The sequence below is a fragment of the Ceratotherium simum genome, chromosome 13 (genome assembly GCF_057802395.1).
Source record: "Ceratotherium simum simum isolate JZ-2026a chromosome 13, ASM5780239v1, whole genome shotgun sequence".
NCBI lineage: Eukaryota > Metazoa > Chordata > Mammalia > Perissodactyla > Rhinocerotidae > Ceratotherium > Ceratotherium simum.
The window spans coordinates 30,257,874-30,277,628 of NC_141912.1; the positions used below are offsets into that span (position 1 = coordinate 30,257,874).

General features: G+C 50.3%; 2 protein-coding genes across 6 annotated transcripts in view; one reads left to right on the forward strand and one right to left on the reverse strand.

The window, feature by feature from the left end:
- Positions 1-2,177: 2,177 nt before the first annotated feature.
- Positions 2,178-19,755, forward strand: part of PPP1R11 (protein phosphatase 1 regulatory inhibitor subunit 11) — a 37,510-nt gene continuing 19,932 nt past the window's right edge. Inside the window, exons 1-4 of one of the 5 annotated variants that reach the window (XM_087438238.1) lie at positions 2,327-2,491; positions 3,259-3,333; positions 3,589-3,697; positions 4,139-5,383. In XM_087438238.1, the coding sequence (XP_087294364.1) occupies positions 3,676-3,697; positions 4,139-4,341 (225 nt within the window). In that variant the 5' untranslated portion in view covers positions 2,327-2,491; positions 3,259-3,333; positions 3,589-3,675 and the 3' untranslated portion in view covers positions 4,342-5,383. The other 4 variants (XM_014796286.2, XM_087438239.1, XM_004441720.3 and 1 more) reach the window with 4 other exon arrangements.
- Positions 5,324-11,065, reverse strand: RNF39 (ring finger protein 39). The gene is made up of 4 exons (XM_004441710.3): positions 10,557-11,065; positions 8,779-8,801; positions 8,471-8,562; positions 5,324-6,970 (listed from the first exon to the last, which is right to left on the reverse strand). Exons 1-4 carry the CDS (start codon positions 10,917-10,919, stop codon positions 6,387-6,389), a joined length of 1,062 nt encoding a protein of 353 aa, XP_004441767.2. The 5' UTR covers positions 10,920-11,065; the 3' UTR covers positions 5,324-6,386.

Here is a 19,755-nt window from a genome sequence, read left to right on the forward strand (position 1 = left end):
CCCTGTGGGCTCCACTTCTGTCAGCCCAGGGTTTGCAGGTTCAGATCCTGGCACGGACTTATGCACCACTCATCAAGCCATGCTGTGGCAGGCCTCCCACATAAAATGGAGGAAGATGCGCATGGATGTTGGCCCAGGGCCAGTCTTCCTTAGCGAGAAAGAGGAGGATTGGCAACAGTTGTTAGCTCAGGGCTAGTCTTCCTCACGATAAAAAAAAAAAAAAGCAGCAATGTTAACTTACTATCTAAATCTATTTAGTTCCTGAGTTTAGGGAAACAAAAAGTGGGAGTTTGGATAGTGAGAGATTCAACAGAAAATTTGATGAGATATATTTGATGTGTAAGTTAGGACAACAAAAAATCTGATACTAAGGGATACTAGTATGTACTTGCGACAGGTGGACATTTTGGAAATTGTTTTTTTTATTGCTCTTGAGGTAAATATATATATTCATTGTGATAGATTCTTATATAGAAAGGTAGAAAGAAAAAAAAAATCACAAGGAATCCACAGAGATATTTGGTTTTCTTTTTTTTAAATAGGTTCTACTATACATGCTCAGTATCTTTTTTTTTTTTAATTTTATTTATTTATTTATTTTTTCCCCAAAGCCCCAGTAGATAGTTGTATGTCATAGCTGCACATCCTTCTAGTTGCTGTATGTGGGACATGGCCTCAGCATAGCTGGAGAAGCAGTGCGTTGGTGCGCACCCGGGATCCCAACCTGGGCCACCAGCAGCGGAGCGCGCACACTTAACCACTAAGCCATGGGGCGGGCCCCATGCTCAGTATCTTGCTTTTTTCACTTTGAACCAAAAACTTAAAAGGGAAACAAATATATAGTCCAGGCACAATAAACATATTCAAATTTTAGTCTGAGGACCAGTCTTCCTGCATTCCTTGGCTTAAATGGCAATCAAGGGGTGACAGTAATACTGATTATCTTGTCATTGTATGGCCCTTTATATATTCAGAGCTCTCAAGCATACCCTATCTTGTTTGACCTCTTCAGCAACTTGGAGGGATGGGCAGGGCAGTCTTCTCCACTGTACTTTTGAACTGTTCTTGTAGTTGACTTTCCCGCCCTACTCCTGAAATCTGAAACAAATCTGTGCATGTTTCTACCCTCCCCTTTCCTGGCCCCTAACACTGACTGGATAAAGGCCAAGTTTCTTAGTAAAGCAGACAGGGCCTCCCATATAACCACCCCTACCTGTCAAGCTTTGTCAGGCACTCCCCTTACATCTCAGCAGGTCAAAACTGCATTTCCATCAGTGCACACAGCTACACTTTGTAAGCTTCTCTCTTTACCAAAAAAAACAAAATAACATTTGCCTTCCACTTCCCTTTTTACCACTCTTTTGCTCCCTGAGAAACATGCACATATTTTTTACCATAGCATAAACTGGCCTATATTGTAATTTATGACCATTTCTGTGCTTAATCTTACCTCCATCCCAGAGAAAATGTGGGCAGTATGTAACTGAAATCAGTTTCACAGATGAGATTTACATCTATGTTAATATCCCAATGTCTTATAGTTTTGTTGGTCCTAAGCATGCCAGTCTTTCCCACTAGACTGGGAGCTAAAAGGCAGGGTCTGCGTGTTTTATCGCTTTTATCTTCAAGATCTAGCACAGTGACAGGAAAAAATACAAGTTGAAGGTGCATTAAGTGCCCCGCTCAAACACCTGCAGGCCCAGGGCGAGGACTAGAACCCAGATTCTTAAGCAAGTGCGTTTCCAACTGCTCCTAGGTCCTGGTTCTCTGATTCCCAGTCGAAACAATAATAGGGGAAATAACAATAATAGACGAAACGAAAATAGGCCATTGTAGAGTTATTACTATTGCCCCTAAGTTTCCCCCGCTCTCCCACCCACCCAGGGTTAAAGATGGGGAAGAGGATGGGCTCAGCTACCGGACGTCTGAACCAGGTGCGGCACTCGCCCCTCCCCGGCGGCGGGCACCGCGCCACACCCGATCCGCAGCGGCCAACCCAGCTCTCCCCTTCCGGACCGCCCCCTCCTGCCTGCTCTGTGCTGTACGTGCGCGCGCTGCCCTTGACGACCCCCTCCTCCCACAGCCGCAGTGACGCCTCTTCCGCCAAGTCTGTGTCGCTTTCTTGCGGCGCCTGCGCACTGTCACATTACGGCGGAACTAATCCGGCGACGCCTGCGCTTTAACGCGCTTAGTGCCCGGGAAGGCAAAAGGGGGACTACGGAATGCGTCACACCCGGAAGAGGAGAGCCGGAAGTGGGGTTGGACAGGTTATCCCCAGGGGTGGGGAAGCAGAGGCCCAAGAGGAAGGGGGAAAAAGAAGGTGGAGGATCCTGGCTACTACTCTGAATCCGATACCGATTCTTTTAGACCCCAGAAACACAGAAAAAGGAAAGGGTGTCCCTTCCTCTCCTCAGCCTTAGCCATGGCCGAGGCAGGGGCAGGGCTGAGTGAGACCATCACTGAGACAACGGTTACCGTGACAACCGAGCCCGTGAGAAAGGCGGGGGGCGGTGCTGTGTAGGGGTCTGGGAGATACCGAGAGGGAGGGGATAGGGCTTTTGAGAGTAGCTCGACGGGCCTGGCCTGGGCATATGGGAAGAGTGGGGTTGACTATCTGGGGTTGGGAGAATCACAAGATACTGGGGATATTTGGAGTGGCAGAGATGGTGCAGGAGGCTGATCAAGCGATGTGTGATAGTTAGAGTTAGGGTGCTGCTGCATGGGGTGGTGGTGTGTGTAAATAATGAAAGAATGGGAGCTCGGGGATTAAGGGTTAAGGGAGGTGCTGGGGGGAAATGAAGGGCTGTGTAAGAAAGCATGGTTGGAGGCAAGCTGTAGGAGAGTTTGACTGGAAGCGTACTTATCCTTAAATATTTGTTGAAGGGATGAGTGTAAAAGAGAGTGGATGGAATAATGGAACAAGAAAAAAGAGATGAAGATAATATTTTGTGAAATCAGAGATGTAAATAGAGGAAAACATAGCATTTTTTCAAAAACAGATTAAGTTGCTTTCAAAGGGAGAACGTCGTATTGGGCTTAATAACCCCTGGATTAAAGGATTTTAGAGTAATAGTTACCAGAGATACCAGGATGCTAGGGAGTAGGTGGATAAGAGGTGGGGAGGGCTGGGCTTGAGGATGAGAAAGGTGAGAATGGGGTTCTTTCTTTAATGGGAAGAAGAATAGGGGGTCTGGAAAAAGATCAAAGATTAGGCATTGGGGACTGAGAAAATAATTTTCATGTATTAATACCACCGAGGATGATTTGGGGAGGAAGACGGAGAAACAGCGAGGATTATATTTTCCTTTGAAGATTTGCTGGGACCTTCCCTAGGTTAGGAACTGTGTCTTCTCTGTATACTGGCGGTTATCAAGAACAGGAAATAATACTTCTCTACTCCTCAAGGGACTGCCTGAGGTCAAAGGCCTGTTAACTATTTTATCTTCTCTTAGCACTCAGCTCCCCTGGGGCTATGTCTGTGATACTGATTGAGCTGGGAAGGGGAAGAGAGAATGCCCCTGGGAGGGAGTGGGAAAGATCAGTAAGGAGCAGACTAGATAGTTATGCCCTTCCCTCGTAACCTTCCAGGAGAACCGGAGCCTAACCATCAAACTTCGGAAACGGAAGCCAGAGAAAAAGGTGGAATGGACAAGTGACACTGTGGACAATGAACACATGGGGCGCCGCTCATCAAAATGTGAGTAATTGTTGTCCCACAGTAACCCTGGAATTCTGGCTCCCCTCTGCCTACCTTCTACCTTCTCACATTCACTGGCCTTCCTGAAGCCCCCAGATGCTCGCAATCCTGTCGCTGCCTTGGTTGTTCCCTGGCATCAGGGAAAGGAGGTTAATGTTAAAGGGAAAGAGATAGGGAGGGGCTTGAATTGTGATGTGCCAAGGCCTGAAGGCAAGAGGTATCAGAGGTGGGAGAAGTAGAGCTTTGGATTCCTGGGTCTCGAAAAGGACAAGGGAGTTGGGTGCCTGAGTCCCAGGGGGTAGGCCTGGGGAAGCTGTATCCTGGAAGGTAGGAGGAGACAATGGTGGAAGTAGGAATCTTTACTGAGATCCAGTGGGAATGGAACAGACTCTACATCTTACTCTTCCTCCTTTTTAACTGGGCTCCTCCCTCCAAATCCAGGCTGCTGTATTTATGAGAAACCTCGGGCCTTTGGCGAGAGCTCCACGGAGAGTGATGAGGAGGAAGAGGAGGGCTGTGGTCATACACACTGTGTACGGGGCCACCGCAAAGGACGGCGTCATGCAACCCCGGGACCGAGCCCCACCACCCCTCCCCAACCTCCTGACCCCTCCCAGCCCCCTCCAGGGCCAATGCAGCACTAAATTCCTCTCTCCCCCACCATTCCTGTGTCTGTTTGGCCCTGAATGTATTCATGTGGCTACCTGGGGTCTAAACTCATGGTTTGATCCCTTCTCCAGCCCCCTCCTCCCCTCTCCTCTGCCTGATAGAGGGAAGAGGGAGTGGTGAGTGGACAGAGAACCTGGAATTCTGACTTGCTGCTATTCCAGAACTCAGGCTTCTGGGTTCCCTTAGCCCTCGTTTCTCCTTCCATTACCCATCCTCCTCTCTCCAGGGATCCAGGCATCTTGGTCCCAGTTTCTTCCCTTTGTTCTCACTGCCAAACTGCCTGTCCTGGGATCCAGTTATCTTGGCCCCCTGCACTCTCTCCCTGAGTCCCAAACACTTAAAGTGGGTTTCCAACAGCCCCAGCTTTCACTGCCAGAGTCCCAGTCAGATTCCAGGCAATCTTGCCCCAGCTATGCTTGTTAATCCTGGCTTAGAGCTCTTCAACTATGTATTTATATAGTCCTAACTCTTAGTCCTTGCCTGTGGGATATGAGGTCTGATGGGAGACCTCAGGGCTCCCAGCCCTTCCCCTCCTCCTCACTCCTCTCATGCCCTCAAGAGGAGTTAGGAGAAAGGTCTTTGTCATCCTCACCTTTAAGGGAAAAAGAAATAGTCATGTCCTCTCTCGTCACCCTTCTCATGTGATCTAGGATTTCTGACAGCTGGCTCACTTAGAGCCAACTGTCTCCTCAGCTTTTGGTCTTCCAGCTTCAGAGACAGTTAAAACAGTGCCAGGGGCCTGGGTCCCTGGGAGAGGAAGGAAAAGGGAGGGAGCAAAGAGCTGGGGGTATGTCCCCTACACCACACTCTTACCCCTTCCTTCCTAGGCTTTGATGTCTCTGCCAGTCCAGATGGCCAGCTCTCTCGGCCCTCCCCACCCCTTACTGAGATCTGGATATTGTCTTCCAGGCCTCTTGCCATGCATCTCTAGTTGCAGAGATCAGTCAAATCCATACCACCGTGGAGATCTCATTTATTGCCACAGATGCACAAAATAAATAATGCAACATCACAAAACGTGTTAAATATGGGCCCATTTATACATATGGGGAAAGATGTGAGGCTATATACAAGGATAAATTTGGGGTGTCTGGGCCATTCCCAGGTTGAGGAAAGGAGAGGTAGCACCATTGGTTTCTTACTTTGAGTATGTGCAGGGGGGAGATTTAAGAAGGTTCTTAATGGGAAAGGCTGTGAGCACAGAAAGCCGTCAAGAGTGGAGTAGAACTGGCCTGCCTCTCTCCCTGCCCTCCAAAAAAGGGGTATTAAGGGGCCGGGCCTGTGGCATAGTGGTTGAGTTTGGTGCTCTCCGCTTTGGTGGCCAGGGTTCTTGGTTCAGATCCCCAGCGCAGACCTGCACCACTCATCAGCCATGCTGTGACAGCAACCCACATGTAGAGGAGGGTTGGCACAGATGCTAGCTCAGGGCTCATCTTCCTCAACAAAAAAAGGAGGGGCGGGGGTGGTATTAAGCTCTCTAGAAAGCCCTAAGGCCCAAGCCAGAGTCACGTCTCCTGTTTTTTAGGAGTAGGCTCTTGTTTCTCTTGAGTCAACAGGGTAGGGAAGCCCAAACCTTAGAGTTGTGGAGAAGGCACTGGGCCCTTCTTTGAGACTAGGCGAGGCAGGGGTGGGAAGTAAATATTTGACTAGCAGGGCCTCTGTAGTAAACACTGGCCATTTACCAATACTGATGGGTCAGGGCCTGGTCCCCAATTCAGGCCTGGAATAGAAGGTAGAAGGGGAGGGATCAGTTGGGAAGTACTGGGGTAGACGTGGAGGAGAAGAGGCGCAAGAGGAGGGGGGCAGGAATGGATTTGACTTTGGGTGTGGCTGTGGAAACTGGAGGCCAGTTGAAGTCTTACTATTTGGGAGAAAAGAGACAATGTAGGTGGGTGAGGGTGCTTATCAATACACGGCAGTGGGCTTGTGGACGTGATCCCTGGAATGAGTGGGGATTTCCACGGCCAAAAGGAAGCAGCCTCGTTATGGGCCAAACTAGAATGGGGGTTGTGGGCGAGACTCAGCCTTCCGTTGGCACTATGCGGAGCGGGGCACGGGGGTCTCGGGTGCAGAGCAGTGGGAAGATGCGCTCGCCCAGGGGGCCGGGCGCCTGGAAGGCGAAGAGCAGGTCGAGCGAGCGGCCATCGTAGAAGGCCACGCGGCCCCGCTCCCAGTCCAAGTCCACGCGAATGCGCCGTGGTGGGGGCCCGGTGCTGCCCAGTGGGGTGGGCTCAGGCGCTGTGAGTGCCCACAGGCGGCCACCGCGTCCCTCCACGGCCCACACAGCCCCTGCGGGGCACAGCCCTACTCGGCCCTTGCGTCGCACCGACTCCCCGGCAGCTCCCACGGCATAGAGGCTCTCCCCATCCTCCTCCTCCTCCTCCCCGGAGGAGTCTCTGCAAGAGGCAGTGTCCGAGGTTTCCACCTCCCAGCAGTGGCGGCCAGCCCGGAAGCCCTGTGCGCCCAGCACCGCTGGGAGCTGATCGAAGCGCGCGGGGCCATCAGGGGGCGCAGGTGTCCCTGGTGGGGCCAGCCGGACGCTGCGGCGATCCTCGGAGATAAGCAGGCGGCAGTGTGCAGTGCCAGGGTCCAGGGTCAGGTCGGCTGGAGAGGGGAAGGCAGGCAGAGGACCGCGTGAGAGGGTTTTCCGAGTCAGGAGGGATAGAAGGGAGAATACGCAGCAGCAGGCTTGTGAGAGGCCCCACAGCAGCTCAAAGGCAGCTGTAGGACCGAAGAGGGTGAAGGCATATGAAGGGCAGGCCTGGGCAAGACCCAACCTGCGCACTGATGTGCCACTTCTATAGAATTGGACTTGGAGAAGGACCCTGCTGGCCCAGGGCAGGGGGCACAGCGCAGAGATCAAAGGAGAGGTCTCCTGACTTGTGGGGCTGGGGGAAGAGTGAGGCTGACCTGACCTCTAGGGAGGAGTGAGGACTGATGCCTCCATCTGCAGCATCTGGAGTGGGGCATGGGGGCTGGGTCAGCAAGATGAGGAAGGTGGATCTAAAGAGGAAGACTGATACTAGGTACCGGAACCCCAAGTTACAGAAGGGAGGGGCAAAGGGAGGAATTCAAGGTATCCTGAGAAACCAGCCCACCCACCCACAGGAATAGGTGGGAGTGGACAGGCCTATTTCTACAGGGAGGGTGGGGCAGAGGAGGAGAGAGAAAGTGGTGATAGCCAAAGGGACTGGAAAGAAATAATCATTGGCCTTGTGCATATGGAGTGCTTTGAGGAAAGATTTCTGGATTAGGGGTGCTAGAAGTAATCTGGGTTGGGTGGGATGGTGGGTGACCCAAAGGGTAGAGCATCTTCTCTAGGCAGTTTAAAGGGTGGTGGGCAGCTGTGGGAGTGATGGAGGAAGGAATTCCCCAGAAGCTGCAGAAAAGGCCCAGAGTCCCACCAGGAGCAGGGAGATGCAGGAGTCCTGAGACCCATCTGGAGAAGAGTGATGAGAAATGGTGGAAGCAGAGATTCTCGAGGGGCAGCTGACCTCCAAGGGTGTGTTGTGTGAGTGTATGAAAAGGTAAGAGGGGAGAGTGGCTGGAATATGAGGACTTGAGGATAGACATTGTTATGAGTTGAATTGCGTCCCCCCCAAAAAAGATATGTTGAAGTCCCCCAGTACTTTAGAATGTGACCATATTTGGAAATAGAATCTTTACAGAGGTAATCAAATTACAATGAGTCCTTAGGGTAGACCCTAATCCAGTATGACTGGTGTCCTTATAAAAACGGGAAATTTGGACCCAGAGACAAATGTGTACAGAGGGAAGATAATGTGAAGACACAGAGAGAATGCTGTCTACAGGCCAGGGAACGCCTGAAGCCACCAGAAGCTATCAGAAGCTAGGAGAGAGTCATGGAACAGATTCTCCCTCACAGCCCTCAGAAGGAGCCAACACTGCCGACGCCTTGACTTCTACCTCCACATCTGTGAGACAGTAAATTTCTAAGTTTAAGCCACTCAGTGTGTGATGCTTTGTTACAGCAGTTCTGGGAAACTAATACAGGCATCAAAAAGGACGTGATCGTTTTTGAGAGAAAAGGGTGCAAACCTAAAACAGACTCTCATTCTGTTCCCTTCCTTCTGCCCTCCTTACCTGTCAGTCTGTGAAGCATGTTTTTGACCACTGGGTAATCTTCAGGGAGATCATCCTCAGAGTTAGATGACTTGGGTGTTGGGGCATCAAATCTGGACAGATGAGGGAGAAGGGTCAGGAAATCGGTAGACACCCTCTGCCCTCTGATGCCCCCACCCCTACCCCACTCACATCTCTGGAGCAAAAAGGGGTGACGCCACACCCACAAAACCTCTCTGTGAGTGGGGACAAGGATGTGGGCCCAGTGAGAAGGTGATGGATGTGGCAGCTGGGAGTGGAAAGGAAGGAACAGTAAAAGTAGAACTCACCTTTTCCATGTCTGCCTCGTATCCTGGAGTGGGCAGAAGAAAACATGGATGTGAGCTCTGGGCTTCATACTGTGGGGAGCCCCCCTTCTTCCCCGTCCTCAGGTAGCTGCATCTGAGTTGGTGAGGTCCCTCCCCACCTCTCAGAGTGATCTCACCTCTTTATCCCCTGTGCTCCCTTTTCCTCTCATTCTCCCCCTTCCCCTTTCCTGACCCTTGCTTACTCTCTCTCCATCACCACTTCATCTGCATCCTCCTAACTCTATCCCCTACTGACCTCCCCTTCACCTATGCCCCAAGTGCTCTCAGTTCCCCTTCCCCAGCCTCATCCATGCTTTTTTCTTGCCCCCAGAGTCCTTACTTTTCCCTGCTGCACCCTCTGCCCCCCAGCCTCATTCTCAATCTCAGGGGCTCCTATTCTTATGCAGTGTCCTGAGGTGTATCCCAGATAAACGCCCCCCTCCCCCTCCATCACACAGACCAAACACACTCCCAGAGCCTTTGGGCTAAGAGTTGCTGCATAAAAGCCCTATAATAAAGCTGCTTCCCCTCTTGCCATAAAAGCCCAATGGCGTTTATGGGGCCCTTTGCTTTGTGTCTGTCTACCGTGGCCAAGGAGGCAGCTGGACTTGGATGTGTCCCAGGTGGAACAGATCTGCAGGGTACCATGGGAGCCAGGAGAGGGCGCTGGATGCCCCCTCCTCCAAATTCGCGCTAGGATTCCCCCTTACCCCTTCACTGTCCACTGGGCACGACTGGAGCAGAGCAGTATGGTGGTGAAGGGGAGAGATGAAAGGTAATTTGCCTAATTATGCCAATTACACCTAGACTAATTAGGTCTATGTAGACTTCAAAGGGCGGAAGCATGACCTGAGACCGGCTCGGCTGCTGGGGAGAAGCCAGTCGGGAATTCCGGACGCCTGGGGGTCAGGCAAGGGAAGGGGCTTGGTTGATGGCCCAGGAGGGACGCGAGGGTTAGGGAGCTAATAAGGCTGGGATATGGAGAGGAGCCAGAGGCCCAGTGGCTGTTCTTCCAAATCCCGCCTCCACCACCCGTCGCCACCCCTGCCTGGGGCCCTGGGAGGAGCTGAGGACAATAATAACAAACAACACACACCTTGGCTAAGGCCAGAGCTCGGGAACCAACCCCGCTACGCTACAGGGGCGTTTGGATCTGCTCCCCCGTCCCTTCCTCCCTACTTTTGACAGCCCCTTCCTTACCCGCCTCTCCACTCCAGCTTTTTCTCCGCCCTCCCTCCTGCTCCCCCTCCATTATGCCAGTTCTGATCCCCGCCCCTCCCCCAGCCCCTCCAGGACCCCTGCTCGCCCCCGCCCCAGTCAGCTCCTCCCGCCGTTCCCCGACCCCCCGGCCGGCTCCCACCGCTCTTCGGGTCTCCTCCTCCGGGGCGCCTAGCGGCGTCATTCCCCATCCTCCCGCAGTTCCCGCGCTCTGTGCGGGGGCTCCGGGGGGCTCCTAGCGTTCTGTCTAGTGCCCCAACCCCTTCTCTCCAGCTCCTCTCACCAGATCCAGGCATCCGTCCAGCCCCCTCTCCTCTGGGCAAAGTGTCAACTCCTTCCCGTCGTCCTCCCTTGGCCCCTCTCGCTTCACGGTGAGGAGGGGTTAGCCCCCGCCCCCTCGTGCTTTGCTTTTCTCTCCTCAACTCCATCTTTTGCCTAAACTTCCATAGGGATCGGGCTAGGGAGGTACCATTCCCCTATTCCCCAGGAATCTGCCCCTTACACCAATAGCTGCGGCCCCGTGAAGCGCACGCCCGCCTCACCTCTCCGTGCGGGTCCAGGCAGCCCATGGTGGGGATGCGGCCTCCTCGGCGTTTCCCCGTGCGGGCCCCGGGCTCGGCCAGCTTCTCCCGCAGTCCGCGGCTGATCCGCACCTCCACCGCCAGCCGCACATTAGACCTCAGGCTGCGGCGGGGGCACGGCAGTCCGCAGCAGGGGCAGGCGGTGGGGGACGCCTCGGTGCCGGTCGCCGGCGGGGTCCCCCAGCAGCGGGCCAGGCACGCGCGGCAGAAGCTGTGTTCACACGCCAGGAGCACGGGGTCCTCGAAGGGGCCCCCACACAGCGGGCATGTCGCCAGTTGCTCCAGACGCTCCACTAGCCCCGGGCCCAGCTCGGGCGCCTCCATAGGGAGCCAGCGTCCGGGCGCCGTCCCTTCTGCGACCACCGCGACCGCCTTCGAGCGCGCAGACGGCGGACCGCCCCTGCTGCTTGCTGAGTCCGTGCCCCTCTCTCCGTCTCCCGCGTTAACTTTCTGACGCTTTTCTGCCCCTATCCTGGGCTTGCCTCTCTCTTCAGTCTCAGTCTCTGCGAATCTCCCTACCACGTCATGCTTTATAGCGAGGGAGGAGTTCCCTGCGGGAGGTAAACATCAGGCCTTGCGTAACACCTCATCTGGTGCTCTCCCTTCGCAGTAAAGTTTGGAGGAGGAGAGTGGGAGGAAAGGACACCTAGGTCCTCGAGCCGAGGATGTGGTCACTAGGGAACGCTCTGAGGGCAAGGTAGCAATGTGTGGGAAGGGTAGCCCCCTGTCACCCCCTGAAGAGCCCGAATCTTACATCCTCCTCCGCCTGTGGTGTGCGGGTGGGCAGGGTGCCCAGACTCGTTTTTGGCATGTGTGCCCAGATGGCCAGGGTGTGAGTCATTCCAGGTGGCTGGCACACCTACATCTGGGGGCTGGGGGCCAGAAGCTGGATCCTGGTTTGTGTGGCTTTGGCAGGCCTGTGAGTGTAAGTGCGTGGCTGTCATTCCAGGCACCTCTCTGCTTTCCATCTTCCTGCCTTACTTATTAAGGGCTCGAGGACACTCTGAAGCTTTGCAGTAAGAGGTGGGGAGAAGTCGCCCACACTCCTGTCTCAAGGAGTCAGAGTTGGGCTCTCTCAGCTCTACCTCTGGCTAGCTCCCAGGGCCTCTCCTGTTGCTTTCTTCCTATGTCTCTCTTTCTAGTTCTTTCTCTCTATCTTTCCCTGTGTATGTTTTTATGTCCACTTTTCTCTTTCTCTCCTTCTTTGAAATGTACCCAAGGGTTATCTGTTTCAACTCTCTTGGTAAACTGAGGCCCAGAGAGCTGGCATTGCCAAGGTCACACAGCAAGGGAATGATGAGAAGTGGAGCCATACCCAGATCTTCTGATTTGTGCCCTTGCTGTGACTCCACCCTGCCTCTTTTTTTAGACCCCTAGAACTTTCTTCTGCTTTCTGATTTTTTTCTGATCTTTCCTTGTTCCCTCTTCCCTCATCTCCATCTCTCTGTCTCTTTTCTCCTTTCCCCTCCTCTTCTCTCCTCTCCTCTTCCTCCCAGCTCCCTCCTCTTCCTAGCCCTTTAGCCTCTCTCACGCTAGGCCTTTCTGTCTGGATACCCTTGGGGGTTTGTGAATAAGTAAACCTCCAGATGTCTACAACTATGATCACACACACTGTTTACAAACATGCGTGTACATTCATTGATGTCTAAATGCCCAAATGTGCCCAACACTTACAGACAGATACATTCATATAACGCAAACATCACAGATATGTCCGAATAGTCTCATACACACTAGATATCACTGGGATGGACACCCAGTATTATTTAGGGACCAATAGACATACTCAAAGAAAACATGCAAAGAGCCACTCTGTTGTTAGTTTTATTGTCAATAAACAACAATACAAGAACAACAATACAACAGCAGTAAGTCTTTATGGAGCAGCAGCACTTTATTAGGCACCCCCTCCAGGCATCCTTCTCCCCCCACCCATACTTTTCAGGGAGACACTCAAATATGACACCCTGATAAACAAACCTACACAAATAAACACATGTACACTCATTTTGGAATAAACCTCCCAGCTCAATGCTCACAAAATGCACAGCTACCCAAGTAAAAGACTACAGATACAACCATAACCTATTTCATAAAAGATGGACTTCCATGTTATGTTAGGTAGAACAGTGGTCCCCCAAAGATGTCCATGTCCTAATTCCTGGAAGCTGCGAATATATTACCTTACGTGGCAAAGGGGAATTGGGTTTGCAGATGGAATTAAGATTGCTAATCAGTTGAGTTTAAAATAGGGAGATTATTGGGGCCGGCCCCGTGGCGTAGCAGTTACGTGCGTGCGCTCCGCTGCTGGCAGCCTGGGTTCAAATCCTGGGCGCGCACCGACGCACCGCTTGTCAAGCCATGCTGTGACATAAAGTGGAGGAAGATCAGCATGGATGTTAGCTCAGGGCCAGTCTTCCTCAGCAAAAAGAGGAGGATTGGCATGGATGTTAGCTCAGGGCTGATCTTTCTCACAAAAAAAAAATAGGGAGATTATTCCAAATTCTCCAAGTGGGTCCAATGTAATCACAAGGGTCCTTAGAAGCAGAAGACGGAAGCAGAAGAGGACAACCAGAGAGACAGAAGCTTGGAAGGCTTTGAAGACTGAGGAAGGAGGCCATGAGCAAAGGAAGTGGGCAACCTCTAGAAGCTGCAAAAGGCAAGGGAATGGATTCTCCACTAGAGCATCCAGAAGGAACCCAGCCCTGCTGACCCCTTGATTTTAGCCCACTAAGACCCATTTCAGACTTTTGAACTATAGACTGTAAGATAATAAGTGTGTGTTGTTTCACACATTTCAAACAAGTTTATGATCATTTGTTATAGCACCAAATGGGAAACGAAAACACAAGCTTTCCCTTTCTCTCTGTCTCTGGCCCTTTGGGCCTGTCTGCACTTGTCTGGTTTGGCCCCTTCCAATTTGTCTCATTTTCTGGATTTCTCTGCCTCTCTTGGCCTTTTTGTCTGTTCTCTTTTGTCTCTTTTCCTTTGGATTGCTTCATTTTCTTGGCTACACCCCCACCCCAAGGTTTCTTAGACATTGGGTTCTTTCTGGATCTGGGTCTCTGAGTCTCTTCAGGACACTTGTATTGTCACCAATCCAAGTGCCTTGCTGTGGCCCCCAAGATCTTGTCAGTGGTTCACATCCTTGGTTGCACATTAGAATCATCAGGGGAACTTTTAAATTCCTGATGCCCAGGAGACACCTCAGATCAATTAAACAGAATCTCTGGGGATGGGTTCCAGGCATCAAGACTATTAAATCTCTCCAGGTGACTCCAATGTTTAGCTGGTGGGGGCAGGAGGGACCCATTGTCTTACATGACGAGGTGTACAGGTAGGCCTGCCCCTCTGCATTTCATCCCTATGCTCCAGCCACGGTGCCTTGTACTTTCTGTCCTTGGCCATGCCAAGGCTGATCTCACTGCCAGGCCGTCGCACTTGCTGTTCTTTCTGGTTGGGCCCCTCTTCCTCCAGAGCATTCAGTCTAGCTCAGGAAGCTCCTGGCCTAGTTGCCATTTGCCTTCTATAACCAGAAGATGAGGATTCCTGCTGACAATGCTTTAGCTTCGCCTTTCCACCATGGCTACCATGACTTCACACCTAATGGTTCTAGGAAGCACCTTCCAGGGAAAAGGCTTTTGGAGACAAACCCTGCCAGGAGATGTTTCTCTTCTCAAGACTGTCTCCTTCCCTCACCAGAATCCCTAACAACTCTGTACTTGATCTCTGAATCCCTCCTTGGGTTCATCCTATCTCCAGAGAGCTGGATGGGTGGAGGTGAGTTTTGGTGTTGGGTTGGCTTGGCTTGGCTTGTTCCAGTTGACCATGACTGGATCCTGCCTCTCTGTTAGCATCACATCTTCTTGCTATAGGTGCCTCCCACATAACTGTTCCCATTCCTTTCCCGCTCCTTCCAGGATGTCCACTTGTGGTGTTGTGGAATGTTCCAGCTCAACACCCATGCATAATACTGGGGAATGCTGGAGGTGAGACAGGCCTTATCTCATCCCCTCGATTCTGTTCCTTCTCTTCCTTTTCTCTTTTTGTTTATTCTTCAGTCTATCTCTCCTCCATATCAGTAACATGCTCATCCTTTTAAAGAGTCCACAAGTTTTTAGGAGGCTTCAAGGGGGAAAGGTAGGTACGAAGAGGTGTTTGGGAGACTGATGACAAGACAGTGATGGTCCCCGCCCTTAGGGAGTGTGATAAGGCAGGCAAAGTGTATCCATCATGAACCCAAATCTGCCATTTCTGAATTAGAGAGTATGATAAGGCAAATAAGGTGTATCCATCGTCAACTGAGACCTGTCATTACCGAATTGTAAAGGTGCACGGAGGGGAGAAGAGTGGGTTGAGGATATGTTGATACACATGAGAATGAGTGAGAATGGTTTCAAGAAGGCTTCCTGGAGAAGGTGACTTGTAAATGAAGGGCAGGTTGGGTTGAGTGAGAGAGAAATGAAAAAGCCTGAACAAAGAATATGAAGCATCTTTGGGGAGAAAACTGAAGTGGGAAAAGAAGGCCCACAATTGAAGGAGACCGCAATTCCTCCCAATTCCCACTCACCAGGCTCTTTCCCAAAGATTTTCTTCAATCTTGATTGCTTCTATAATGACTCATGTTTTAAAAAGACTTTGCTGTTTACGATGTGCTTTAACATAACTGGAAGTTTTATTAGAGCAGGGCAGCTTTCCTATGCAATTGCCCCAAGAACTCTGGATAAAACACCCCCTGATGGGGAGGGCAGCTTCAGGAGGGGTAGACTTGAGGTAGAGATAGAGGATGAAGATTCAACCAGATTAACCGAACAATACCGATGCTCAAAGACATGACCCAAGTTATAGGGATGATACCCTCAGGGCCCGGTCTCTCATCTAACCCTTTAACAGCGTTGGGGCCAAGAGTCCAGTCATTTTACAGCAAGGCCTCAGATTCCAGCACGGTAAGGGATTTACCTAGGCTCAAACAGCTGGTTAGAGGCAGAGCCAGGACTGAAATTCAGACCCACCGCCACCAAATACTGTGCTCTTTCCCTTAAGTATTACTTCCTCTCTTCTGAGACTTTACTTCCTCTTTTCTGTCCCTCCTGGAAGCCTCCTTCTTCCCTCTCCCTTTAAACCCTGCTTAGGGTTAGCAGTTTCTCTGAGATGTTGCCCCTCCTTCAAGTTCAGATGCCCAATTATTCTCTTTCCGTCTGATAACCTCCCCATCAATGTCCTTTATCCGTCCTTTAAATGCCCCCTTAAATATTCATTATTCATTCTTCTCTTCTTGATGTTCCCTAGCCCTTCTTTTTTTTTTTATATATAATTTTATTTATTTATTTTTTCCCCCAAAGCCCAGTAGATAGTTGTATGTCATAGCTGCACATCCTTCTAGTTGCTGTATGTGGGACACGGCCTCAGCATGGCCAGAGAAGCAGTGCGTCGGTGCAGGCCCGGGATCCCAACCCGGGCCGCCAGCACCGGAGCACACGCACTTAACCTCTAAGCCATGGGGCCGGCCCTCCCTAGCCCTTCTTATTCTCCGCTCCCTTAGCAGTGTTCCTTTAGGAGCTGAGCATTCATTCGTCCATTCACTTAATCATTCAACAACTATTTACTAAGCACATATTATGTGTCAAGCACTGTTCTAGGGGTTAGGGTGCTGTGGTGAACAAGCCAGCCATGGTCCCTTATCCTCTGGCAATTTAGATTCTATTGGGAAAGACTAACAATTAGCAAGTAAACAGATAAATTAACAAGATAATTATAGATGTGATAAGTGCTTCGAAGAATATAAAGTGGGTAAATATGAGGAATGAAGTGGAGGAGGTATGTACTACTTTTAATAGGGTATCAGATAAAGCTTCTCTGAGGAGGTGACATTTGAGCTGAGCCCTGGCTGATGAGAGGGAGCCAGCAGTGAGAAGAGTTGGGGGAGAGCTTTTCAGGCAGTGGGAACAGCAGGTGCAAAGGCCCTGAAGTGGGGAATATCTCAATGAAGATCACACACTGTGAGGTGTGCTGAGAAAGCTTTGATATGAGATGGAGAGATACAAACAACCAGGCTGTGCAGGGCCTTAGCAAGCAGGATAAGGAGTTGGGTTTTGTTCTAAGAGCAGTGGAGGGCCGGCCCCGTGGCTTAGCGGTTAAGTGCGCACGCTCCGCTGCTGGCGGCCCAGGTTCGGATCCCGGGCGCGCACCAACGCACTGCTTCTCCGGCCATGCTGAGGCCGCATCCCACATACAGCAACTAGAAGGATGTGCATCTATGACATACAACTATCTACTGGGGCTTTGGGGGAAAAAAATAAAATAAATAAAATTAAAAAAATAAATAAAAGCAGTGGAATGCCACTGAAGGGGGGACTTTACATGGTCCACTTTATGTATATAGACACTCACTGAGTCCTAGTAGTGTTTTCTCTCTATTTCCTTTCCTTTCTTTCTTTCTTTTTTTTTTTTTGAGGAAGATTGGCCCTGAGCTAACGTCTGTTGCCAATCTTCCTCTTTTTGTTTTTTCTCCCCAAAGCCCCAGTACGTAGTTGTATATCCTAGTTGTAGGTCCTTCTAGTTCTTCTATGTGGGACGTGGCCTCAGCATGGCTTGATGAGCCATAAGCAGGTCTGCGCCCAGGATCCTAACCGGTGAAGCTCGGGCCCCTGAAGCGGAATGCGTGAACTTAACTGCTATGCCACTGGGCCGGCCCCGTCCATTTCCTTTTCTAACTCTTGTCCTCCTTCATATATTTACATTTGAAATGAGCATCCCATTTCCATGTCCATTCCCCATCAGGGAGAATAAATCTTCCAAACAAATAATTTATTAAACTATGCAGTGCACCAAACGTAGCTAATTTGATTCTGGTTCCCACCTCTATGACAGAGTTCAAAGAATCATAGATTTGGAGAATATTAGAAAAGGACATTCAAACCACATAGTCTTCCCCTTACATTACAGATAAGAAAATTGAGGCCCAGAGGTGTGACCTAGCTTGTCCAAGATAACTGGTGTGTAAGTAGGGGAGGCTTTCTGATCCTTATCCCTTAGGAGTGCAGAAGCAGGTTGCTTCCTCTTTCTTAGACACTTATTTCAATTAAAAAGGTATTAACTGACCACTTACTATATGTCCAGAGTCGAGGCCCAGCTTCAAAAGCAATAGAAGGAGCAAATGACGAGGCCCATGCACGGCCACACTGGGGTGTTATGGGAGCATAAAAGCCACTGCCCTCAGGCAGCTTAGAGTCTGTGGACAAGAGAGACACTGAAAAATCACAATGTGCACACACTGTAACATGAAAGAAAGTACAGGGTGATGAGAACTGTGGCAGGTAGGCCTCAGTGCAGGAAGCAGAAATCACTCTAGATGTTTTAAGCAGCAAGAAATTTAATACAGGGAACTAGATAATAAGAAAATCATTGAAAGGGCTAGAGGATTAGAAGTCAAGAGGTCCTAAATGGACTCTTGCCTTCAAGGTCAATCACCATAGGTCAGAAAGACTGCAGCTACTGCTGGCATAGCGGCCACTGCCCCCACCGTCCCACGCCATGGACCTCCCATGTTTACTGGGGCTTGTCCACCCTCTCTACTGTGGGAAAACGGCCTCCGCCTCACTTCCGCCTTTCAAATCTCATACAAATGCATCTAATTGGCAGAACCTAATTCACGTCCAGAACCCTACCTGCAAAAATTTCTGAGAAATAGCTTTTTACTTTCCAACCTCCCCAAATAAAAGAGGAGTGAAGTCAATCCACATATCTAGAGTTGCCAGATAAAATACAGGACATCCACTTAAATTTGAATTTTACATAAGCAATGGATTTCTTTTTGGTGGAAGTATCACCCAAATATTGTATGGAGCATATTTATACTAAAAAATGATACATTATCTATCTGAAATTCAAATTCAAATAGGAGTCTTGTATTTTTATGTGCCAAATCTGGCAAATCCACAAAGATCCAGCACAGAGACTAATCGCAGGGGGCTCTAATGTAGATGGGAGGTTGAGGAAGGCCTCTCTGAGGAGGTGACATTTAAGGGGAGACCCAAGAGATAAATAAGAGTTCACCAGGCACAGAGAGGAGGGAAGGCCATTCTAGGCAGAGGGAACAGCTTTGCAAAGATTCCGAGGCAAGAACAACTTGGGCTAATTTAAACAAAGCTGGCACACGGTGAGCTGGGGGTAAATGTGGTACAAGGTGAATGAAGACTTAGACAGAGACCAGATATACAGGGTCTTAAGTTTTGAGTAGTAGAATAAGACAGGCGTGGAATGGGAGAGACCCAGGGCCACTACATGCTAATGGCATCCCCCAGAGGTGGGTGAGATGGTCATTCTGAGGAGAGAAAACCATTTGAGTAACTTAGGTGAGAGATGATGATGGCTTAAGTTAGGTGGGAGCCAGTGGAGCTGGAAATGAGTAGGCCAGTTTGAAATATATTTTGTAGATAGAACTGATGGAAGTGTTGGAATGGTCATTGAGGGTGAGCAAGAGGAAGATAACGATGAATTCCTAATTCCTGGAATGGACAACTGGGTCGATGCAAGTGCTGTTATGGAAAAGTGCTATTAGAGAAAATAAGGAGCTTTGGATGTTGAGATGGAGTCACAGAGAGGAGGAAGGACAGAGTGATGAGATATCTTGTTTCAGTCAACAACAGTGCACAACCACTGCCTCTCTCTGCAGAATCCTCCCTAACATGCACTTACCTGCCTGCTCCATCTCTCCCTCCCTCCCTGCCTTCTCCTCCATCATTTTCTCTTTCTTATTCTCTCTCTCTCTTTTTTTTTTTTTTTGCTTTGTAGTCATCTCATTTCCTGGACAGAATCAGAGGCTCCGGCAGTGAGATGGATGGAGTGTAGGAAGCTAGAAATGGAAAGCTTGCCCATGATTCTGTGGTCCACAGTTTCCTAGTGGACCTGGTAGACCATTTAGCCTCTCTTCCCCGGACCCAGGAAGGGGTGAGGCTAGGAGGAGGGAGAAGAACTTGGACTGAAGCAGCTGAGGAGGCATCATCCTTTAGCAGATGGGAAATCGACTAGTCCAAGCCCCTCAGTTCAGAACTGAGAAAACTGAGGCCTTTGCCCATTCTGATTAAAATAGGTAGGAACCTGCAGAGATGAAGGACCATACACCCCACTTGGAAACAGTGTGTTTTCAACATTTGACTCA